Raw genomic sequence first — 25,909 nt, 5'->3', positions numbered from 1 at the left:
TTATACATTTTGACGCCCGTCTTTGGACAGACTCGAGAGCCATCTGGTCTGTTTTATTAATTGGCGTGGCAACACACATTCTAAATTCTAATCTCAGTCTCACCAGGCTCTTGTAAAGTTTTGTGATTATTGCAGGGGATCTACTTGTCATTGTACATTTGATGAGACCGAAAGTTTGGTTCGCCTTTGCTACTGCAGCTCGGGTGTGGCAGTTGAAATTAAGGTCTTCATCTACAACGACCCCCAGATCTCTTTCAGAGGTACTCTCAGCATTTGCTGACATTAAGTATTGCCATCGTGGGTTATTTCTTCCAAAATGGAGAACCTTGCACTTTTTGACATTAAACTCAAGCCTCCATATCTTGGCCCATTCGCCAAAGCTGTCAAGATCTGACTGTATTGAGGTAACACCTTGCTGAGTTCCGACAGGACCAATGAGCTTCGAGTCGTCGGCGTACAGGCTAAGCTTGCTTGTAATGGTTCTTGGAGCGTCATTAATATATACATTGAAGAGTGTAGGTCCCAAAACTGTTCCTTGAGGAACCCCGCTTAAGACCTCAGCCATTTTGGAGTAGTAAGCTCTGCCACCTTCACCAAAAACTCTGACCTGCTGCTTTCTTCTCTTGAGGAAAGACGTGATCCAGTCCACCACTCCCTCTTGAATTCCAATTGCCTTCAGTTTCAAATGAAGCCTTCAATAGCAGACTTTATCGAAGGCTTTAGCAAAGTCTAGCAAGACCATATCCACTGGGAGACCTTGATCAAGGAGCTCAGTTATGTAATTATACGAGTCAATCAGATTGGTTTTGACTGATCTGCCTGGTCGGAAACCATGTTGTTGTTTTGATAGAAGGTTATTTGTGATCAAATGTCTAAGAACGGCAGTGTTGACAATACCTTCTAGGATTTTCCCAACAGCAGACGTAATACTGATTGGCTGATAACTGCAGGCTTTGCTCTTGTCTCCTCCTTTATGTATTGGCGAGATATGGGCTAATTTCCAGTCCATTGGTATGACTTTAGTGTCAATAGATTTCTGGATGAGTCTTGAGAGGGGGATTGCTAGTTGGGAATGAGCTTCCTTTAAGAGTAGTGGATGTATGCCATCTGGCCCAACAGACTTATTTGGATTAAGCTTTTTAAGCCGAGATTCGAGCTCAGCCTGATCCACTCTTAATGGTAACATTTGAGTGGTGATTTCGTAGCATGGTGGGGTTGGCAGGGGGGCTTTGTCTGCGGGTGTGAAGACTGATGTAAACTGGTGGTTCAAGGCATCAGCAATTTCTTGGGGGTCGTTTGACTGGGCTCCATTACAAACCAGCTCCGAAACCATGTGTCTACCAGGCTTATGTGCCGAGGCATATTTCCAGAACTTCTTGGGATTGGTTTTTGAGGTTGCTGTGATGGCCTCCTTGTATTTCTCTATCAGTTCTCTGGACAGGGCTTGAACTTTGTTCCTTGCGGCTTTGAACTTTACCAGGTAGTCCGTTCTGTGGGGGCCAGATTTATGAGCTTGGACAGTTTCTTCTTCTTGTTCCTTGCAGTTTTCATTTCTCTGGTCATAAAAGGAAGAGTTCTTGGTTTTTGTCTCCAAGTGGTAGTTGTATTTCTACTGATGGTGTCTAAAATCATATTTTTCAATTTCTCCCACGTGTCCTCTACCTCCATCGTTTCGACAAATGACCAATCGCACTGACAGAGTTCATGCCTGATTTGATTGTAGTTTGTATACACATGTCTGGTTAGATTCGATGTCTGTGGGTACAATCAAAATTGGCATTTTATAGCTATGTGATCACTATTTCCAAATGGGGGTTGCGATTCTATATCAATGAGTGACTCAGGATCATTTACCAAAACGAGATCAAGGAGTGAAGGATTCTGTCCCTCTCGATATCTGGTCGGGAATGTCACTGCCTGGAACAGCGAGTGTGCTTCTAAGCAGTCAAGAAAAGACTGCGTAACCGCGTTACTCATGTGGCCGTACCCCTCAGTCCACTCAATCATAGGTAAGTTAAAGTCGCTGACTATGACTAGATTCTTACACTGTCGAGCAGCACCATCAATAGACCAGCATATAGCCGAGAGTGAGTTCTCCAGACTCGTCGAGGTGGGACTTCTGTAAAAACAACCAAGTATAATGGGACCCCCAGGTAGGTTAATAGATATCAAAATTTGTTCTACACATGGCTCATGTTCTGACTTAATATCAATAGTGCCTACCTGAATCGTTTCTCGTACATATATGGCTATTCCTCTGCCACCATCCGTCAATAAGTTTGTCATCAGTCTGTATCCGGAAATCTGTATCTGGGATTCTATCAGGGGTAGGGAGGTTTGCTTTGGTTTAATCTCACAGAACACATAAATATCAGCCTCATTTGCGGAGAGGACACATCTGACCTCCTGAAATTTCAAGGCTAGGCAATCAACATTGCTAAACACCACACTAAGTCCAGTAATTTTCTTGCAATGACTGTTGCCTGCATCTGTACTAAGTCCATAAGAAGGCATAGAAGTCTCTGGGTTTGCATCACTATAATTATCACTTGTATACACTGTACTTCGAAAATCACTACCATCTAACTGACTATTTACATAAGTTACTTCACTTGGTATATCTTCTAGAGTTCCATTGCAGCCGGCAGGATTGCACAAGTCGGCACGTTTTTTGGAACTATAGCGTTGCCTCGGATAACCAAATTGGTTTCGCCTTGTGCTCGTCTAGCCCGCAACTCCTCATATAACTTTGCTCTTTTCTCACGGTCAGTCTTTGAGACATCATTACGGAACTGGATCGTATCTGACCCTTTTCTTTCATAAGACTTTTGAAGGATTTGTTTCTTAGTCTTAAAATCAGGGACCGAGAACATTATAGGAACAGGCTTGTTTCCGGTGCTGGTGGTTGCAGCTTGTCCTTGGGTTTGCAGATTACTCAGACGACAGACATTTGAGATGCTCACGTTTGGCAGCCCATAATCACTCGCAAGGTATCTCTTCATGTACAGTTCATCACTTGTCTGAGGGGGGACACCGAAGACGACACTATTAAGCTTTTGGCGCTGCCGGTCCCTGTTGTCTGCAATCATGTGTCTAACTTTAGTTTCAAGCTGCACCTCAAGATCATTTTTCAATGTCCGAATCTCTGACTCGACCAATCTCTGAACTACTGCCTGGTCAAATGAGGTGCACTGTTCGATAGTAGCCAACTGACTTTCAACACCACTAAAGCGGTTATCAATATCAGTGGTTAGCTGGTCTCTTAGTTCGGCAAATGCTTCTTTCACTGCATCCTTAACTTTAGTGTCCAGTTCCTTTACAGTATTAAGAGCAGACCGGAATGGTTTAAGATTCTTATCCATAATCTTCTGAATATTGTTCAAAGATGCCCCACTCGCCACTTGAGGGTTACTTTTGCAAAGTGGGCATTTCCACTCACAGCCAACTCGTCGTGTCATTTTAGTCAGTAGAGAGTACTCTGCCTCTGACATTTCTAGACAGTCAATGCATATCCAGAGGCCACAGCCATCACAGTTCATAGCGCATGAATCCTCATGCAAGTTCTCATCACATGTCGCTTACTTATCGGTCCCTTTTTTTTGGCTCTCGCGATGTCTCTTTGGTGGCATCGCGCTGGCAACGCTGTTCTAACTTGTTTTGAGTCGGCAACACCGCTTCACGCAAGCTAGATATTTATGATGGTTAAAATGTCCAGAAATACTTTGATGGTGAGGTTAACTTTTAAATTAAACTTAGTCTATCCTTGAATGTCACTTTTTGATGGAGTAGGCTCACTTTGTCCATGTTAATTTTTCACTATTTAAGAGGTGTATTGATAGGTGTCTGCCGTGTTTTACATCACTATCACAAAATATGTAGGAAAAATGTCTTTAACATATAAATTGGGCTTATAATCCTTTTTTCAACATAATCAGGGAACAAACCAAATAGGTTCAGGCTATATGCTAGGCCTATCAAAGCTAGGCTACTACCTGAAAGAAGATCACTTCTAAAAAATCAACTATATCCAACAAAACAAAGAAAAATACTTCTCTTTTTTACTCAAATTGGTTTATTAACTCAATTTGGTAGGCTATTAAGTATAGGCTAATTGTTGATATTTTTTATTGCTTTCTTCTTCTATTTAACAGCAGGCGGGCTTTTCAGTAACACTATTTAGCCCTTTTCCTTTTGCTTCACTCTGTGGGCTACAGAGCTACTGGCTTGATTGCCTCATATTTATTAGATATATTCAGATATCTTTCAGCAGATCTTTCGACTCTAGGAGTTCAAATATAAGATGATAGATGTCGATTTCTATACTCTGTGTGCAGGTATAGTTGGCTAGGCTCTTGGCTGATAGTGGGATTTTGTGGTGTTTGAAGTATTTTAACAGTTTAGAAAGCAAGGTATGTTGTGCAGACGTCAGCATATTACATTCAAATAGGCAATGGTCAATTGTTTCATTATTCATATTACAATGCCTGCAAAGAGGGGACAGGGGAAATGAACCACTTGAATTAGAAAGCTTATATGAGAATGCAAGGAAATTTACTTCATTTTTTCCAGAACAAATTCTATAATAAATTTTGGAAAGATACTTATTGGGAAAGGGGTAAAGAATAGGATTCTTATTATTATAATTAATATCTGATAGCCTCCATCGGTAAATATCTCTAATCGGGATTGGTCTCTCACTTGGCTGGTCAATATTTATAGCATTTTTTGCTATTTCATCAACCTGATGATTACCACTTATGCCAGAGTGGCTAGGAATGTACTGAAAGTAAGTTTTTATGCCACTTGAAGCAAGATTATCAATAATACTGAGACAATGATAAGTGTCAATGTCCAACTTATATTGAGGAGCTGAGGCCAGCAACTCAAGGCTTGATAAAGAGTCGGAATAAATGATAATATTATTCGAATTTTCAATCAAAGATTGGTTTTGCTTATAGGTGTTCTAATGCCATGATTATGGCATTTAACTCAGCAGACATTATAGATAAATTATTAAATAATCTCTCGCCCATTGCAATTTTCAGGTGAGGAAGGAAAACACCACTTGCAACCTTCTCATTCATTTTTGACCCATCAACAAATATTTGGAAGTGATTTTTATAGGTAATTGTATTAAGTTCTGCAAATTTATTCTGAACAAAAGCAATGGGGGTTAAATCTTTATTCCATTTTGAAAATTCAGTATTTATTATGGGAAATGACCAAGTCCATGGAGGGGATTGGGGGAAAGTAGGTGCAATAGACTTTGCTGGTACAGGGAACTTCTTTTGAATATTGGCATACTCATCTGCAATACCTCTATACATGGCTGGATTTCTTAACCAATTATGTAATGTGTGTGAGCTATTTGATTCAATTTTTGTAAGATGTTTTATCAAGAGAAAGCTACGTCTCTCCCTTATTGTTGTTAATCCACTCTCCATAAGCAGAAACTTGGTGCTTGTGGGTTTCCTAAGACCAAATATGAGATGTATTATATCATTTTGTGTTGTTTCAATTTTTTACATCTGGGTCTTTGCACATGCACCATAGACAATGAGCCCATAGTCAATATGGGGTCTTATATGTGATTTATAAAACTTGAGTAAGGTTTTCTCCTTACAACCCCAGGGTGTGGAAAGAAGTCTTTTTAGTATATTTGCTTTTCTATAACATTTTTTTATTGTGTTTGAAATGTGGAGGTGGAAATTAAGTTTTTGGTCAAGCATGAGACCTAGGTAATTAATATTATTATCTTCTGGAATAGTTGTTTTATTTAGAGTTAGTTTTGCATTAACATGGTTTCGCTTCCTGTGAAATTGGATTATTTTTGACTTGGTGGGTGCAATGGGTAAATCTGAATGTTGAGAGAATTTTTCAAACTGGAAAAGTGACTTTTGCAGATTTGACTGTGCTATCTGAAAGGTGTTGCCAGATGACCATAGCACCAGATCATCAGCATATTGTAGATTCGTGTGGGGTAGGTTCATGTCCCAGAGATATAGGGCAAATAGGAGGCAACTGAGGACTGCTCCCTGAGGTAGGCCTTTGGATATTGTCTTTTGGGGTGAAGAGGCTGAACCAACACAAACAATGAAACTTCGCACTTCTATGAAGGATTTAATAAAGGATACTAGCTTGGGAGGTACTCCAAGGTTTGCAAGTTTATTTAAAAGGATTTGGTGGTTCACATTGTCATATGCTCCTTCAAAATCAAGGAAAGCTGCCACTAGGATATTATTTTTTGAGATAGATTCATTTATTGCTTTTGTTAGCAATATGAAAGCATCTGTTGAGGAGTGGTATTTCCTGAATCCAGTTTGAGTGTGTGGTATCATGTTATTTTTCTCAACAAAACAGAGGAGTCTGTGATAAATCATTTTCTCCATTATTTTCCCCATCACAGGTGTAATCATTATGGGCCTATAAGACTCAGGGTTATCTTTTGGTTTATTTTTCTTTAGGATTGGTAGGAGGGACGAACATTTCCATATATTGGGGAACCTAGAGGATGCCCAAGCGTGATTATAACAATTTAGCAGTTCTTGTTTGTATGAAGGTGTGAGATTCTTTATCCATGTAGGGTGTATATTGTCATAGCTGCTGCTAGTTTTGGACCTAATATGATGTATTGCATTATTCAATTCCTGGATTGAAAATGGATTAGTTATGTACTCGGATCCTGGGCGTGGTTGGTAACGAGGGTTCATAGGAATTGTGGACAGATTGCTTTGATTGTTTGATGTTAGCTTATTAGCAAAAAGAGTTGCAAATAGGTTAGCCTTTTCAATATCATTGTCATAATGGGTATTATTATGTATAAGCTCATACAGGAGTGGGTTGGGAGAAGTCTTTTTCCCACATATGTGGCTTATGACTTTACGTATAATTGGCTCATGCGTTTCTCTGGAGAGATTATTTGCAAAATTATTCCAGTATTTATATTTAGCATCTATTATAGTCCTTTTTAGATTAGACTCTGCTTGTAATTTCTTTAAATATGTAGTAGGTGTTGGTTTTCTTATGAATTCTGTCCTAGCTGCCTTTTTTATCTTCCATTTATTTAGGCACTCATTTGTCCACCATGCTTTAGGAATTTGTTTAGGGAATGTTTTCTTAGGTGTTGTCCTGGGGATAGCATGATTAGCTGTATTTATTAGTAAAGATGTCAAGGCTTCAGCATGTGTGTCAACTGTTGTGTTAGAAATGCATGAACTTTGGGTGAAACTTGTAATTTCATCATTTAGCTTATTTTGGAAAATAGACCAATTTGCTTTAGTGTTGATATATTTGGAAGTATGAGAAGAAGTTTCAGCAGGTTCATTTAGGGAGCAAACTATAGCAAAGTGGTCTGTACACAGACTATCAATTTTATTTATGTAAATTTTGTTCAAAAAATTCAAAGACACAATTTGTAGGTCAATTGTGGAGAATTTGGCACTTTTGGGGTTAAAATATGTATTTAGGTTTGGAGGGGTAGCAACAGCTAATTCATTATTATTTGAAATCATATGCTCAATAAATTTACCAGCTTTATTTGCTGGTTTATTCCCCCACAAAAGGCTGTGGGCATTGAAATCACCACAAATAATGATGTTTTTTAACATATTAGAATTATTTATATAATTAAAGAAATCCTTGGCATCTGAAGTTTGGCCATTAGGGTTATAAAAGCTTATTATGTAGGTTTTTAAATTATTCAGCCAAACACTTATACCAATTACATCAACATCATTTTCAAAATCTGGAAAATTGATGCCACAAAATTTTATATTATTATTAACTAATAAAGCTACACCACCTCCTTTTCTCTCTGAAGATCTATCCTTTCTCAGGATAGTGTATCCCAGAGACTTAATTTGTTGATTTTGGGTTAAATGAGTTTCCTGGAGGCAAGCAATATTAATGGAATTATTATTCATAAATGATATTAGTTCATTTAGCTTATTTTCTGTGAGTGATCTTACATTCCATTGGAGTATTGATAAATGTTGTGTTGTTGATTTATTCTTCATATGACTGTGTATCAATGTTCAGCTTTGTTAAAAGTAAAGCAAGATCTTTTTTTGTTTGAATGAGCATATCATCTGGGATGTAGATTTTTGCCAATTCTGCAATAATTTTTGTTTTCTGTAGTTGATGTATGTTCATGGCCTGAACTGCGTTACAGTTTAGAATGAATAAGCATATATTTGGGGATTGCATTTTTGGTAGTGCATCCTGTTTGTTGTTTAAGGGATTGATTCCAGGTAGTGTTTCTGGTTTGTTTCTTCTTGGGAGGGAGGGCCAGGCTGGCCTCATCTCACCGGAAAACAAGGCTTGCTGGCTTGGTGATTCCTTCTGATAGGGATTTGAGCTAGGGGGCTTAGAAGATGTTGTTTTATATGGGGTGCTTGATGCATTTGGGGCATTTGACTTGGGGGTTTTGGTTGGTTTCATTACAGGCTTTATTTGGTATTGTTGGGCAGCATTTGCTTCCATTGCTGCAAAGGGGTATGGGCTGGCCTTCTCTGTTGATATTTGGAGTGTTAGAGCTCTTTTCTTGTATGCAGGGCATAATGATTTATTTGTAGATTCATGAGGACCTTTGCAATTGATGCATGTAGGCTGGGTGTTTTTGCAAGTTGTCAGCTCTTTAGGATGGAAAGATTTACAATTACTACACTCTTGGAGAATTTCATTGCATTTGTTTGTCGTGTGTCCCAGTTTGAAACACTTCTGACACTGAATAGGCTTAGGTTTGTATTCCTTGTGTGGTTTGATTTGCCCAAATAGGAATAATTTTTCTGGGATATCAATTTTATCCTTTAGTGTGAATAAGAAGGATCTACTAGTTTTTAGGCCAGTAGAGTTAGGTTTTCCAAGTTGGGTAACATCCTCAACTGGGATTGTGTTTCCAGCCCTATCTGAGAGGCCTTCTTTTAACTCCTGAGTAGATATCTCTGGGGGAACATTATAAACTACAATTTTTGTTGGTGATTGTTTTGGGTTCCAATTAGATGCAATAATTGGGATATTCAGAAGGGATTTAAGGGTAATTATTGTATCTGCTGATTTTTGATCTTCTACAGCTATAAGCAGAGATCCATCACGGTTAATGTTAAGAGAGAACATTGATTTTAGCAATTTAAAAATTGCAACTGTTATTGCAGTGATCATTTTTATTTCAAAGGGGGTAGTGGGAGTAATTTTAAGGTAAATTCGTAAGTTTTTGGAGGGAGGATCTTGGGCAGGGAGAGGGGAAATGCTTTTAATTGGGGAGATTTTTTTTCTTTTTTTAGAGCTTCTAGAGAGGACCTCTTGAAACCCATTATCATCATTTATGGTTGCATTAGGACCTACAGTTATCATTGTCATATTCTCCGAATCGGAGCCATCATTAGAACTTTCAGATAATGTGCTTGACCAGCTAGGATGGGTATCTTTCACTATGGAATTTGATTTGGGATCTGGGGGGACGTTTTTTTTTGGAGGACTTCTGAACATTGCCCATTGGAAAAATCTTTAAAAACAAATATAAAACTAAAATAAGAAGGGAAAATAGATGATATCAAACTGTCTGCACTATACTATGGGAAGGATAAACACCACAGTATAGCCCTGAGGATGACTTGAGCAGGATAGGTTTGGTACAACTACTGATTAGAAGCGATAATAATCAAGAAAATATATTTCGATTTTCTTGTACGGTTGCTGTTGTTGTTCGTTGTTTGTGTAAACAATGATGATTATGATGGCACTATGAATCATCTGTTGAAGAAAAGAGCTGTCCGCAGCGCTATCTATCCATTTAGTACCCTATATCCAGGCAATGAGGTACCCTATATCCAGGCAATGGATAAATATTTTATTTTCAAGTCAATTTCTTATGATAGATAAGACTTTTCTGAACACGTTGATATAACTTTATATATAAATAGAATACTTGGTCACACCTAAAAAGCAGTGATTCTGTACTATTAAAAATTTAGCCTCTGGGCCAATACTTCATCACTATCATCACTGATACTTGAGATTGATAATTGAGTCTTCACTTATAAATTGAGATTGAGCAAAGTTGTGAAGCTGAAAACAATTTTGTTGTACTTCATTTAAGCAGAAGATTTATTTTGCTTGGTTTCAATTTTAAAACACAGATTTTTAAAGGTTATCAAAGGTCAAGACTAGAGAGTGAAAGAGTGGAGGTAAATACTTCAAAATACCTTCCTGGGACATACTTTAGCCTGTAGACCCATCCCTGAAAGTTTCATTTTCCTAACCTAACCCCTTTCCAAGATAGTGAAAAGTAACTAAACTAGAATTTTACCAACAAGCTACTTTTTGCTATCTTAGAAAGTGGTATGGTTAGGAAAATGAAACTTTCAGGGTAGGATCTATTGACTAAAATATGTCATTGGAAGGTATTTTGAAATACATACTTCCACTCCATCTCTCTAGATGGTGCTGTCCTTTATTTTTTTTTGTTTATAAAACTGAAACCTTGCAAAATAGATCTTCTGCTTAAGTGCATCACAAACTTTGCTCAGTCCCAATTTATGAGGTTTCAAAGATCTACAGATAAATTGTTTGGATTTAGAAAAAAATTCCATCTGTATTAATTTATTTTTATTTTTAACAAAAATACAGAGTAAGCCATGGTCTTGTTTCATTGAAAGTAGGCGATTAACAAAACAACAATAACCAAGAATTGGAACCCTAGGTAATGATTTGTGCCATTATAACAGATAAACTCCTTAGGCTGAACACATTACAAAAATAAACAAATACACAAAGAGACAAATTCACAAAACTCATTTTAGGGGCGCTGAGTAAAACGTATCATACTAAGGCCATGAAGATTATGGTTCTGTATACTACCCATCATAAAAAGAGGTTCCAACAAAAGCTGTAACACTATTTTTTGAAACAACATGATCAGGTAACATGTTGCATGATTTTATGGACCAATTTACAAAAGAAACCTGTCCAACCTTTCTTAAAACTCTTTTCTGATACAATTTTAAGGAGTTCTGCCATTTGGGTGAATAATGGCTTAACTGAAAGAAATCACTAACGGATAAATTATCAACACCTTTAAAAATTCAAAATGTATTAACTAAGTCTCATCTATTCCTCCTGATTTGCAGAGATGGTAGGCTCCAACATCTTAGTCTAAACTTGTAGATGAGTACTTCAAATAAGCAACAAATTTTGATGTCTATTTTTGCACTTTTTCAATAAGCTTTGAATCAGATTTTTTTGTTGGATACCACACAGATGTGCACTATTCAACTATTGGTCACATCATTGCCTTATACAGCACAGTAAAGCTTTTCAGATTAAATCTTCTAATCATTCTTTTGATGCAAAGCAAACTAGTTTGCGTTACGTGTGATACAGCTAATACCTGTTTATCAAACCTTGATTGATTATTGAAAACAACACCAATGTCCCTAATCAAATCAACAAAAGATGTCACTACACCACCAATAGAATACTGGTGTGCTACTGCATTCACTAGATCAGTGGTTCTCAAACTTATTAAGACACTATACCCCTTTTTACCCACAAAACCTTTTAGGTACCCCTTCTCAGTTACTGGTACTAAGTAAACTATAGTGAAAATATAAATACAGTTGTCAGTCCTAGATTTAAAGGGTTGTTGTTTTTTTTTTGGCCAGCTGCATATTCCCTAATCATTGTATTTAAATTACACCAACTGACCAAGGCATTTAAATCATCCTTTAGAAGAGCCACATTGACTGGGAAAGATATGCTCTTACTTAAAAAAACATGCCTTGTATCATTATCAATATTTCAGATCAGTTTTTTTGCTATCTCATGGATTTGCTGAAGTTCAGCAACACAAATGGTAAATAAAGGGTATTTTGTATGACTTTTTTTCAAAATTCAAATAATATAAAATCAAACAATAAAAGTAAAATTTGATCATGTAAATTAATATAATAAAAACCTAGATTTGGAATTATTTGGGCTCAGGAAAGGAGAAAAATACACTACTGACTATTCAAAAACAGCAGCCTGTCAATGTTTTTCCCTGAGAGTTGGTTCTGCCATTCAGTGATTATCTGACCAGCCTTGGAAAACACTTCCAGAAGGGACACTGGCAGTGGGCACAGACATGAATTTCATTGCAACTTTGTACTGGTGTTATTGGGATCCCATAGCATGAGACTTCCACGTCTTGAGTGGACAAGTTTCTCTTGAAACTGTTGGCTCCCTGTTGGAAGATTGCAGAGCCATAATATATTTGGCTGCTGTCAAAGCATGTCCTGTATTGACTATAAGGACTTCATCATGTGAACCCCACAAATTGGCTTGATTCTGATATGACTGCATCGCAGGGACTGCGACGGTACTTGTATCTTCTGATTGGGATTCAGCAGCCAGCAAGGCCAAATTTATCTTGTTTGCAATTTTGCTCTCAACTTGTAGGAGATATTCAGGTGAAATATACATTTTCTTGAAATGCAGGTCAAGATATGTGGCAATTGCAAAGGGTGAGACTTGACCAAGGCTTATAAACATACAATGCATTTTATTCAGCCAAGCCTTTCAACGCTCATCAGCCAAATCTGAGAATCCACCAAAATTTGCCTGAACAAGATGGCATCTCAAAATCTTAGACAAAGGCAGGACTTTTGAGATGGGGGATAGCTTTTAGAAGAGAGCTCAATAGTTGGCTCATCAAAGGGTGTAAGCTCTACAATCACATTTGAAATAACACCCCACTCACTGTCAGTGAGTATGAGGTCCACTTTACCAAGAAGCACAAGCAGGCTTGTTACTGACTCTTTCAAATCTTTTAGACTAGACAACATAGTGAGAAGCAAATTTCATCTAGTTGTCACATCAGGTTTTAGTTTTTGGTGCGAATATTGTCAATAGAGATTTGAAACTGGCACAGCTTGTCAGTAACTACAACACTACATCTTAAAAAGCTGACGATATTTCTAGCCTTTTGGACAAGAGGCAACAATTCAGCAGTATAATTAATAGCACCCCCACATCAAATTTAGAGTATATATTAAGCACAAATCATGTGTCCATCCTGCACCTACTTGGGATGCAGCATCCTTTACAGCCCAAACTACATTTGCTCCATTATCAGTTACTACAGCAACAACCTTTTCCTTGATCCCCCACTCAATGGCAATTTTCATAAGGTGAGCCTCAAAAGGATCAACAGTAGCTGATATGTATTTTTATCAGACTGAGAAAATTCACCCTGTCTGATTGGCTAGTTTAGCTTTGATAATATTCAAAATAAGAACTTATCATTATAACATCATTTGTTGTGAGCTTTTCATTCTCAGTTGGTAATAATTCAAAAATATCTGACTTGGGAGCCAAAAGTGAATTTTGGCAAAAAAAGATGCCAGGGTAAGATGTAAGATAAGGATAAATAAAATCAATTATCAATAAAAGAATTCAAACCTGCAAAGAATCTTGAAGATGTATGCTGAAAATTTGAAGAATTTTCATGTGGTGGATTTTCTGCAGGGAATATAGGGGGCTAGACACTCCTAAAAATATCGGCTCTGATAATACGTTTCGATATTCGATATTGATATTTGGTCCAATATATTGATATCAAATATCACCCAACACTAGTTTTTAACCCTTTTGTATAGCCAAAAATGGCAGAAAAATGTATCATCTTCAAGGGTCCATAAAGGGCTTAAGATTGAATTCCCAAGTAAAATGATTATTATATTCTGAAAGATCATAAAAAAAGGCATCAAGCCATATGTTCATCTAATTTATAGCTCAGTAATGAAAATATATCACAAATTTACTGTGCTTTTTTTGTCTGCATATACAAGGTTCTATAAATGATATACAGACAACGTAATCACACTACTTGATGCCTTTTTAAGCCCATTCCAAATATAATAATCAATTCACTCACAAATGCACCCCTACCCTGATGGTCCCATATATAGCCCAATTAATATCTAACAACTGAAAGAAATCACTAAAACAATGAAATTCTTGCTTTACAATAAAAGGATGTTTTTGTTAATCAGATTATGATGTCACCTTCTATTATATTATACTTTTAAAATGGTTTCAAATAATATTTTGTTGAACTGTATGCTCAATCACACACAAGAAAAATCACAGACTTAAAAGATATCAGGTTTAATATCGGAGCTATATTATATAACTGCATTGGTCTAACAGAGAAATTTATTATTAGGGCTATAAGTGGTACCATCAAGAGTGTGGGGGGGGGGGGGGTTTTCTAACAAGTGATTTGATCAGTATATTTGGAAAGGGCATAAAAAAGAAAGTGAACAGTGTGCTCACCTTTGTCTCTGTCAGTTGTAAAATCCCGTATGTATTGGCTACTTTTTTATGCACTTTCTAAATATAACAATCATTTTCCTAGCAAATCCATCTCATCCCTTCTGACGTTCTTTATAGGCTGTAGCCCTAATTAAAGTATTTCTGTTGTTGTGTGTTTTTTGATGCTTCTTTTTTTTGAACAGGTTCCCTGACCCATCAAAACCATTAGGTCTATATCTGATTGTAAAAGAATTCCAGATCTGTTGGTTATTCAATATTAATTTAAAAAGAATTAATAAATACAGACAAGATTGAAAGTAAACATGATAGTGTGATTAGTAAAAACATGCTGCATATCATAAAGTAATGATTTTGTTTTTTGCTTTTTTTATTGCTATGGATCATTATTATTTTATGGATCGTTACAGGGTATTTTCAAGCAAAAGAACTATCTTATTTACATAGAGCATAAAAAGATGAGATTTAAATTTTTTTTAATTTGTTATGAAATTATGTGTAGTGATCTATAATAATGCATCAGGTATTATTAACTTAAATCACACTTGCCAACAGTAGGTAGAACCTGTAGTTGCCAGTCAGTGAAGATAGTTGGTGAGCCAAATAATCAGGTTAGTCCCAAACCACCTGCAATGGCTTGCTGCACTATTCCTTGTCAAATGAAGGTATGAATGAATCAAATTCGTAGAAGAGACCATATCCTGGTCTAACAAGTTCCATAGACTCAACACCCAATTGGGAAAGAATTTGCTATGCAAGCTTGGTTTGGCATGCTTCTTGAAAAGTTTTTGATTGTGTCATTTTGTTCTTAAAGAATTATCCAGTTGAAAAATTTTGGAAATAAGCTTTTCATGGTTGAGCAGCTTTAATTCAGAATCATATCCTCTCTCTTGTGGCAATAAGCCAGTGTGGGTAAATTTTTCTAACTCTGAGGGGTAAGGGATGTCATTGAGACGTCTGATGCATTTAATAGTACATTTCTGAAGTGATTCTTGAGTTTCTTGGTCAGATTTATTAATTGGGAATGCATATACCAAATTCTACCTTAGGTCAAATTAAACCTTTAAAGAAGCTTGGAAACATCTGAGGGGGAACAACTACTGAAAGTTCTCTCAACTATGCAGAGTCTGACCAGCCTTTGCAGCAGCAGTATTATCATATAAATTGAATTTAAACTCTTTGTAAACTAGTGCACCCAAGTCTTGTTTGGCTTGGCTACCCATAATGGGCTGGCTGACTCCAATGGTTGTTTTTTTTTTTTTTTTTTTTTTTTTCACCATATTGGATTGCTATGCATTTCTGGACATATAGTTTATTTTACCCTCAATGAGAATATAGACCCTCAATGATTCCCTGGGATGGTGTTTTAAATCACCTACCTCCACCCCATACCACCCTAAGGCTAGTGACCTTTGACGATCTTTTACAATATTAATTTAAAACACTTTCCTCAAAATAAGTTTTTAAAAGAAAAGTAAAGAACTCCTTTAAACAAAAAAAGAGCAAAAATAAAGTCAAATAATCTACCAAGTGTGAAACTACCACAAATAAGCATCAATAAATAAATGAAACTCAAAATGAATAGAAATTACAATAATTAACCGAGCCAAACTCAAAACGAGCAGAAATTAACATAAGTTGGGTGCAAAACCCCTATCCCTTCCCAAGGCCAGAACAAAATTTGCACTTTACTAAAAAAACATAAATTTCTTTACTTTTATAACTTTAATAAATCAAATAATATTATCATTTTGATTACTAAATATCAGTATATATATATATATATATATATATATATATATATATATATATATATATATATATATATATATATATATATATTAAACTGTGTGTTTAATATATTAAACTAAAAAATATATTAAAATATATATTAATGCACATTCATTTGTATTTTTTCAGTATGAAGTGCAAATTTTGTTCTGGCCTTGGGAAGGCATAGGTGTTTTGTGCCCAACTTAGTTAATTTCTTCTCGTTTTGAGTTTAACTCAGTTAATTATTGTAATTTCTGTTTGTTTTGGGTTTCATTTGTTTATCAATGCTGATTTGTAGTAGTTTCATGCATGGTAGATTATTTTATTTTATTTTTTCTCATTTTTTTTTAATGGAGTTCTTTTACTTTCCTTTGAAAAACTTATTTTGTGGAAAAGGTTTTTAAAATTCATTTTTGTTCATTTTATATTGACATATTCTTTTCAGGGAAGAAGAAATTAATACTTTAAATTTTTTCGTTTTTTTAAGACTTAATAGTTTGGCCTGCTATTTGTATGCTGGAGAAAAATTTTCAGCAATTTTTAACAACATACACCCTTTTAAAAATCTGGACACTAAAAGTATATTTTGATTTGATTAAATTTTAAGAGCAGAAATGGGAGGGTTGTCATGTAAGGGTGGGAGTGGAAGGGGGATTAGTCCCCCTCAAATCACTTTTGACTATTAAAAAGGGCATCAGCCCTTTCGATTTTCAATAGAATGAGCCGTTTTTGAAGTTCCCATGACAACTCCTTTGACACAAAGTGCCCTGGTGTAAACAACAACAACAACAAAAAATAATACATTATACCCACTTTGATCTTTACTATAAAAATGTCAAGCCTTACAATCACTTTTGACTATTAAAAAGGGCACTAGGCCTATCGATTTCCAATGAGCCTTTTTGGAAATGACAACGCTTTCTATAAACACCTTATATGCCCCCAGGGCATAAATTACAACCCATACCCTAAGGTCTGTTAGGGTGGTTGTCATCCTCTAAGACCGAATTCCCAGAACTTTCAACTATGTTAAACAACATGGGTTTCTCAAAATTTTGATTGAATGTGTTTGGGGAAATGGTGGGTGTGAGAGGGGTGTTAGTCACCTTTCAATCACTTTTGATTATTAAAAAGGGCACAAAAGGGATTTTCAATTGAATGAGCACTTTTTGAAGTTTCTATGACAACTTCTTTGATACAAAGTGACCTGCTCTAAAGGAAAGAATTAATAAATAATACATTGTGCCAACATTGTTCTTATATACCCCTAGGGTATAACTTAAAACTCTTGCCCTGAGGGTTGTGGGGGAGTGTCCTCCTCTTTACTTAGTCCCTGTTTCTTGTCTTGTTCTTGAGTGTCCCTGTTCTTTACTTAGGCAGTGCAATCGTGCTGCCTATAATTTATACAACAACTTTCTATAGAAACCTTATATGCCCCCAGGGCATAACTTACAACCCTTGCACTGAGGGCTCTGAGGGGATTATCATCCTAAAAGACCTAATTTCCAGAAAATTCAACTATGTTGAACAAAATGGATATATCAAAATTTTGATTGGATGTGTTTTGGAGAATGGTGGGCATGAGAGGGGCGTTAGTTGCTATCCCATCACTCTCAAATATTAAAAAAGGTACTAGCCCTTTCAATTTCCAATTGAATGAGCTCTTTTGAAGTTTCTATGACAGTGCTTTCTACCTTAAAGACCTAATTTCGAAAACTTTCAACTATGTTCAATAAAATGGCTATCAAAATATTTTGATTGGATTTGTTTGGGGAAAAGGTGGGCGCGAGAGGGAGTTTAGTTGCCCTCAAATCACTTTTGACTATTAAAAAGGGTACTATCCTTTTGAATTTCAAATTGAATGAGCCCTTTTTCAAGTTTCTATGACAAAGATTTTAATAAAAAAAACTTGTGTGCCCCCAGGGCATAACTTATAATCTTTGCCCTGAGGGTTGTTGGGGAGTGTCCTCCTTAAAAATATATTTTCTATATGAAAATCAACTACACTGGACAAAATGGCTATCTCAAAATTTTTACTGGATGTGTGGGGGAATGCTGGGCGTGGGGGGGCTAGTTGCACTCCAATCCCTTTCAATTATTATAAAGGGCACTAGCCCTTTGAATTTCCAATTGAATGAGCCTTGTTTGAAGTTTCTACGACACCACCTTCTATAAAAACCTTATATGCCCCCTTGGCATAATTTAAAACCCTTACCCTGTGGGTCTTGGGGGAGTGTCCTCCTCTAAAACATATTTTCTATCTGGAAATCAACTATGCTGAATAAAATACCTATCTCAAAATTTAGATTGGATGTGTTTGGTAGAATGATGGGCAGGGGGGGCTGGTTGCCCTCCAATCCCTTTAGACTATTAAAAAGAGTACTAGCCCTTCGAATTTTCAATCGAATGAGTCTGTTGAAGACAATGAATGAGTTGAAGTTTCTACAGCAAACAATGCCTTCTATAAAAACATTATATGCCCCCTGGGCATAACTTAAAACCCTTGCCCTGAGGGTTGTGGGGGAGTGTCCTCCTCAAAAACATATTTTCTATCTGGAAATCAACTATGCTGAACGAAATAGCTATATCAAGATCTCGATTATATGTGTTTGGGGGTTTGATGGGCATGGGGAGGGGGCTTGTTGCCTTCCAATCCGTTTCGACTTATAAAAAGGGCATTAGTCCTTTGAAACTTCAGTCAAATGAGCCTTTTTCGAAGTTTCTACAACAACTCCTTTGATAGGAAGTGCCCAGCTGAAAAAAAATGTGCCCACAATGTTCTTTACTTAGGCAGCGCTCTAGAAAACCTCTTGTCCATGCAATCTTTTAAGTCCTTGAAATAAGGAAAGGAGTTAAAGAGTTTTTGTGTCATGGTTCTGTTATGCTTCCCAGCAAGATAAAACCTCTTACAGACAACTTGCTTTTTGAGTGGCTTCATTATATTTGGGCGGCACCCCAGTTCAAATTAGGTTCAGCTTCCTTTCTATCTTTATAAATACCTGCCTTGAATGAGTTAAAGGTTCTTGCCTGGATATTCAGTAGACCACTGTTCAATAATGGTTCAAAGTCTAATTTTAAAAAACATTCACCGATTTCAAGAACATGCATTTCTTTGTGTATAATGGAGAAAGTTCTGGCAAGCAGAATCCAGGCCCACTTTGAAGAAAATGATTTATGGCACACAGGTCAGCATAGGTCCAGTAAATGGTATTCATGCAATATGCAGATTCTGGAAGTAATTAGTGATTTTTAGTCAATGGCAGATAATGGAGTTTCATTTGATTGTATTTATATTGATTTTTCCCAAGCATTTGACAAAAGTTCCATCCAACTTCTGATCAAGAAATGTCATTTATATGTTATCTGCCTACAGGCTAAAGCTTGGATTACATATTAGCTTACAAATAGAATCAAAGAAGTCGCAGTAGGAGATGCTTTGTCATCCCATATGCTGATGACAATTCGAGTCCTGCAAAGGCTGTTGTCTTAGGGTAGTACTCTTCTGTTTTATTTTGTCAATGATTTCACACGTAGTGAAATTTTAACTATAAAACCGCTTTCAAATGACCTGAAGGTATGCAGGTTGGCTACCTGTATACCTTCCGTGATTTGAATACCCTGTGTAGGTGATCTATTAAAAACTCTATGTTTAAGGCTTATGTTCTATCTGTGGTTTTTAGTATGGTATTTTTCTGCTCTCCTATGGTTTTCATATGCCCATGAAAAACATCAATTTTGATTTCATTTCATATCTGACATTCAACTTCATCCATCTGCTGAATTACATTTTTGGAATTACATGGACATGATTCTTTAGACTGAAAATACTTTGAAATTTTTGAAAAAAATGACATTTTCCTATTTCTTAAGCAAGATTAAAGTCTTCCCCAAGAAAAATTCTAAATACTATCATAATTCTGGCTTGGTAACTGGATGGATCTAAGACTAATGAATCCAATGATGAAAGTAAATCGTTATTTGTGTGCAAGGTACAGCTGCAGGATTGTCATAAAGATGCCTGTTTCAGACGGATACATTAAGTATCTAGATTCACTTTAAATGAGGTAGGCATGTACCTAAAGCCAAGGTCTTGTCATTGTAGATCATTTACTTTTACAGGCCAGGACCTAAAATGATTCAAGACCTCATTATTTTGGGATTTCTTATCTGTTGCTGAGAGTTGCTTATGAGAAAGAATCACATATCATCTTTACCTTCAGGTGCGAGAGTTATATGCTTGTGCTGATTAATTAAACAGCTATTCAGTTCCAAAACATTTTAAGAGAGGAAATTTGTCTTTGTTGAAGTAGTTCCACAGTAATTATAAGTGATAGTACAACACAATTGCAAAGTTTCACATTTATTAGTACATTGTTTGTATGGTAATCACTTGGTGATTGACAAAGGAATTTTGTAAGGAGCAAAATTAGGCTGCTGTTGCCTTAGTTTGTATATTTTGCATTTCAGGAATAACAACCAAGATTTATTTAAGTTTTATGTTTTTAGTCAGAGTTGCACAGTATTAGCTTGTTTTGCATGGCATTAAAAAAAAATTGAGGAGGTACAGTAGGGGGGCTGCCGCCCCCAAACCCCCGCTTTTACAGCCTTTAAATAAAAATAAAAGTTTTTTAAACTGAAAGTAAGGAGCGACATTAAAACTTAAAACGAACAGAAATTATTCCGTATATGAAAGGGGCTGTCCCCTCCTCAACGCCTCGCTTTTTACGCTAACGTTTGACTTTCTCACAACTCTATTTTTGTTAAACAATAAAAAACTTTAGCGTAAAGAGCGAGGTGTTGAGGAGGGGACAGCCCTTTTCATATACGGAATAATTTCTGTTCGTTTTAAGTTTTAATGTCGCTCCTTACTTTCAGTTTAAAAATTTTTGTTTTTTATTTAAAGGCTGCAAAAGCGGGGGTTTGGGGGCGGCAGCCCCCCAACTTTACCTCCTAACCCCTGTACGTTTTAAGGTTCGAACTTGTGACTCGGCCTCTTTAACTCTTTAGAAAACGTAGTTTTTTTTCAAATAATTTCTGCACGTTTTGTGTCTTAGTGCTTTACAAATATTTAAAAAAGCTCCTAAATTGAAATTTTGGAAAATTTTGAGTCTGGGGGGAAGGGGGATTTCAAAAACATCTTACCGTAACATAATTTTTCCTCTAAAGTCAATTCTGATATTTGTAGCGATCTATATATTAGTGCTTTAGAAATATTTAAAAAGCTTATAAAGTATAATTTTGGAAAATTTTGAGTTTGGGGGGAAGGGGGATTTACAAAACCTCTTTCCGTGATATAACGTGTCTTCTGAAGTCGATTCTGATATTTGTAGCGCTCTATCTATTAGTGCTTTAGAAATATTTAAAAATACTTCTAAAGTAAAATTTTGGAAATTTTTGAGTTTGGGGGGAAGGAGGATTTTAAAAACCTCTTCCTGTGATATAAATTGTCCTCTAAAGTCGATTCTAATGTTTGTAACGCCCTATGTCTTAGTGCTTTACAAATATTTAAAAAAGCTTTAAAGTAGAATTTTGGAAAATTTTGAGCTTGGGGGGAAGGGGGATTTCAAAAAAATCTTCCCATAATATGATTTGTCCTCTGAAGTCAATTCTGATATTTGTAGCGCTCTATCTATTAGTGCTTTATAAATATTTAAAAAGCTTCTAAAGTAGAATTTTGGAAAATTTTGAGTTTGGGGGGAAGAGGGATTTCTAAAACATCTTCCCATAACATAATTTGTCCTCTAAAGTTGATTCTGATGTTTGTAGCGCTCTATGTTTTAACGCTTTAGAAATATTTAAAAAAGCTTCTAAAGTAAAATTTTGGAAATTTTGGAGTTTGGGGGAAGGGGATTTTCAAAACCTCTTGCCGTGATATAACGTGTCCTCTGAATTCGATTCTGATGTTTTTAGCGCTCTCTCTATTAGTGCTTTAGAAATATTTAAAAAGCTTCTAAAGTAGAATTTTGGAAATATTTGAGTTTGGGGGGAAGGGGGATTTCGAAAACATCTTCCCATAACATAATTTGTCCTCTGAAGTTGATTCTGATGTTTGTAGCGCTCTATGTTTTAACGCTTTAGAAATATTTAAAAAAGCTTCTAAAGTAAAATTTTGGAAATTTTGGAGTTTGGGGGAAGGGGATTTTCAAAACCTCTTGCCGTGATATAACGTGTCCTCTGAAGTTGATTCTGATGTTTTTAGCACTCTATCTATTAGTGCTTTAGAGTTATTTTAAAAGCTTCTAAAGTAGAATTTTGGAAAATTTTGAGTTTGGGGGGATGGAGGATTTAAAAAACATCTTCCCGTGATATAACGTGTCCTCTGAAGTCGATTCTGATATTTGTAGCGCTCTATCTATTAGTGCTTTAGAAATATTTAAAAAGCTTCTAAAGTTGAATTTTGGAAATTTTTGAGTTTGGGCGGAAGGGGGATTTCAAAAACATCTTCCCATAATATAATTTGTCCTCTGAAGTCGATTCTGATATTTATAGTACTCTATCGATTAGTGCTTTAGAAATATTCAAAAAGCTTCTAAAGTAGAATTTTGGAAAACTTTGAGTTTGGGGGGAAGGGGGATTTCGAAAACATCTTCCCATAACATAATTTGTCCTCTAAAGTTGATTCTAATGTTTGTAGCGCTCTATGTTTTAACGCTTTAGAAATATTTAAAAAAGCTTCTAAAGTAAAATTTTGGAGTTTGGGGGGAAGGAGATTTTTAAAACCTCTTCCCGTGATATAACGGGTCCTCTGAAGTAGATTCTGATGTTTTTAGAACTTTATGTATTAGTGCTTTAGAAATATTTTAAAAGTTTCTAATGTATAATTTTAGAAAACTTTGAGTTTGGGGGGAAGGGGGATTTCAATAAAATCTTCCCATTACATAATTTTTCCTCTGAAGTCGATTCTGAGCTTCTATTAGTGCTTTAGAAATATTTTAAAAAGCTTCTAAAGTAGAATTTTTGGAAATTTTTGAGTTTGGGGGGAAGGGGGATTTTAAGAACCTCTTCCCGTGATATAACGTGTCCTCTGAAGTCGATTCTGATATTTTTAGCGCTCTATCTATTAGTGCTGTAGAAAAATTTAAAAAAGCTTCCAAAGTAAAATTTTGGAAATTTTTGAGTTTGGGGTGAAGGGGGATTTCAAAAACTTCTTCCCGTGATATAACGTGTCCTCTGAAGTCGATTCTGATATTTTTTGCGCTCATCTATTAGTGCTTTATAAATATTTAAAAAAGCTTCTAAAGTAAAATTTTGGAAATTTTCGAGTTTGGGGGGAAGGAGGATTTTAAAAACATCTTCCCGTTATATAACTTGTCCTCTAAAGTCGATTCTGATGTTTGTAGTGCTCTATGTCTTTGCGCTTTAGAAATAATTTAAAAAAGCTTCTAAAGTATCATCTTGGAAAATTTTTAGTTTGGGGGGAAGGGGGATTTCAAAAACATCTTTCCATAATATAATTTGTCATCTGAAGTCGTTTCTGATATTTGTAGCGCTCTATCTCTTAGCGCTTTACAATTATTTAAAAAGCTTCTAAAGTAGAATTTTGAAAAAATTGAGTTGGGGGGGAAGGGGGATTTCGAAAACATCTTCCCATAACATAATTTGTCCTCTAAAGTTGATTCTGATGTTTGTAGCGCTCTATGTTTTAACGAAATATTTAAAAAAGCTTCTAAAGTAAAATTTTGGAAATTTTGGAGTTTGGGGGGAAGGGGATTTTCAAAACCTCTTGCCGTGATATAACGTGTCCTCTGAATTCGATTCTGATGTTTTTAGCACTCTCTCTATTAGTGCTTTAGAAATATTTAAAAAGCTTCTAAAGTATAATTTTAGAAAATTTTGAGTTTGGGGGGAAGTTGGATTTCAAAAACATCTTCCCCTTACATAATTTGTCCTATGAAGTCGATTCTAATGTTTGTAGAGCTCTATCTCTTAGAGCTTTAGAAATATTTAAAAAGCTTCTGAAGTAGAATTTTGGAAAATTTGGAGTTTGGGGGGAAGGGGGATTGTAAAAACCTCTTCCCGTGATATAACTTGTCCTCTGAAGTTGATTCTGATGTTTGTAGCGTTCTATCTATTAGTGCTTTAGAAATATTTTAAAAGCTTCCAAAGTAAAAATTTGGAAAATTTTGAGTTTGGGGGGAAGGGGGATTTTAAAAACCTCTTCCCATAATATAATTTGTCCTCTGAAGTCGATTCTGATATTTGTAGCTCTCTATCTATTAGTGCTTTAGAAATATTTAAAACGCTTCTAAAGTAGAATTTTGGAAAATTTTGAGTTTGGGGGGAAGGGGAGTTTCGAAAACATCTTCCCATAACATAATTTGTCCTCTAAAGTTGATTCTGATGTTTGTAGCGCTCTATGTTTTAACGCTTTAGAAATATTTAAAAAAGCTTCTAAAGTAAAATTTTGGAGTTTGTGGGGAAGGGGATTTTTAAGACCTCTTCCCGTGATATAACGTGTCCTCTGAAGTCGATTCTGATGTTTTTAGCACTCTATCTATTAGTGATTTAGAAATATTTAAAAAGCTTCTAAAGTAGAATTTTAGAAAATTTTGAGTTTGGGGGGAAGGGGGATTTCAAAAACATCTTCCCACAACATAATTTGTCCTCTTAAGTCGATTCTGATATCTGTAGCGCTATATCTATTAGTGCTTTAGAAATATTTAATAAGCTTCTAAAGTAGAATTTTTGAAAATTTTGAGTTTGGGGGGAAGGGGATTTTAAAAACCTCTTCCCGTGATATAACGTGTCCTCTGAAGTCGATTCTGATATTTGTAGCGCTCTATTTAGTAGTGCTTTAGAAATATTTAAAAAGCTTCTAAAGTAGAATTCTAGAAAACTTTGAGTTTGGGGGGAAGGGGGATTTCAAAAACATTTTCCCATAACTTATTTTGTCCTCTGAAGTCGATTTTGATGTTTTTAGCGCTCTATCTATTAGTGCTTTAGAAATATTTAAAAAGTCTCTGAACTAGAATTTTGGAAATTTTTGAGTTAGGGGGGAAGGGGGATTTCAAAAACATCTTCCCGTAACATAATTTGTCCTCTGAAGTCAATTCTGATATTTGTCGCGCTCTATATATTAATGCCATAGAAATATTTAAAAAGCTTCTAAAGTAGAATTTTTGAAAATTTTGAGTTTGGGGTGAAGGGGGTTTTAAAAACCTCTTCCCGTGATATAACGTGTCCTCTGAAGTCGATTCTGAAACTTGTAGCGCTCTATCTATTAGTGCTTTATAAATATTTAAAAAAGCTTCTAAAGTAAAATTTTGGAAATTTTTGAGTTTGGGGTGAAGGGGGATTTTAAAAACCTCTTCCTGTGATATGACGTGTCATCTGAAGTCGATTCTGATGTTTTCAGCACTATATCTATTAGTGCTTTAGAAATATTTAAAAAGCTTCTCAAGTAGAATTTTGGAAAATTTTGAGTTTGGGGGGAAGGGGGATTTCAAAAACATCTTCCCGTAACATAATTTGTCCTCTGAAGTCGATTCTGATATTTGTATATTATAATTAAGCCCATCAACGTATCTTGAAAAGCAATGAAAGAAATATCTTGCTCTTCTTTTACATCTTACATTCTAGAGGTTGTCAGCTCATCTGTGCGACCAGGGGCATAAAACCTACCAGCCATAAAATTCAATGAATAAAAATCTACATAACAATTAAAAAGTTCCGATAAAAATATCAATTTCTTTGAAAGAAAGCTTTTATAGGATATTGTGATATGGCAATTATGAAGTTTTATAAAATTTCCATTCGATGGTAAAATTCTTCCGCAATTTTATCCCCAATAAAATAATTCAAAGACCAATAAAAATTGGCTTTGTTG

General features: G+C 35.7%; 2 protein-coding genes across 6 annotated transcripts in view; one reads left to right on the top strand and one right to left on the bottom strand.

Annotated features, from left to right (window-relative positions):
* Positions 1 to 25,909, top strand: part of LOC148955512 (uncharacterized) — a 126,342-nt gene that overhangs the window by 2,537 nt on the left and 97,896 nt on the right. For 3 of the 4 annotated variants that reach the window (XM_089102561.1, XM_089102542.1, XM_089102553.1), the window contains exon 1: positions 3,394 to 3,728. The exons of the other annotated variant lie outside the window; for it this stretch is intronic. The gene's annotated coding sequence lies outside the window, so the exon portion shown is untranslated. Of the gene's footprint in view, positions 1 to 3,393; positions 3,729 to 25,909 lie in introns of those variants that run through there. 4 annotated transcript variants of the gene reach the window in all.
* Positions 1 to 25,909, bottom strand: part of LOC148955513 (uncharacterized) — an 85,109-nt gene that overhangs the window by 19,706 nt on the left and 39,494 nt on the right. The window contains exon 1 of one of the 2 annotated variants that reach the window (XM_089102640.1): positions 2,224 to 2,957. The exons of the other annotated variant lie outside the window; for it this stretch is intronic. Coding sequence (XP_088958766.1) covers positions 2,224 to 2,514 — 291 coding nt within the window. The 5' untranslated portion in view covers positions 2,515 to 2,957. Of the gene's footprint in view, positions 1 to 2,223; positions 2,958 to 25,909 lie in introns of those variants that run through there. 2 annotated transcript variants of the gene reach the window in all.

This window comes from Artemia sp. Qi Xiang Cuo, chromosome 2, assembly GCF_049724085.1.
Source record: "Artemia sp. Qi Xiang Cuo chromosome 2, ASM4972408v1, whole genome shotgun sequence".
In the NCBI taxonomy this organism is placed as follows: Eukaryota; Metazoa; Arthropoda; class Branchiopoda; order Anostraca; family Artemiidae; genus Artemia; species Artemia sp. Qi Xiang Cuo.
Note: the sequence above shows the minus strand (reverse complement) of the source record. Positions and strands in the feature narration are given on the sequence as shown.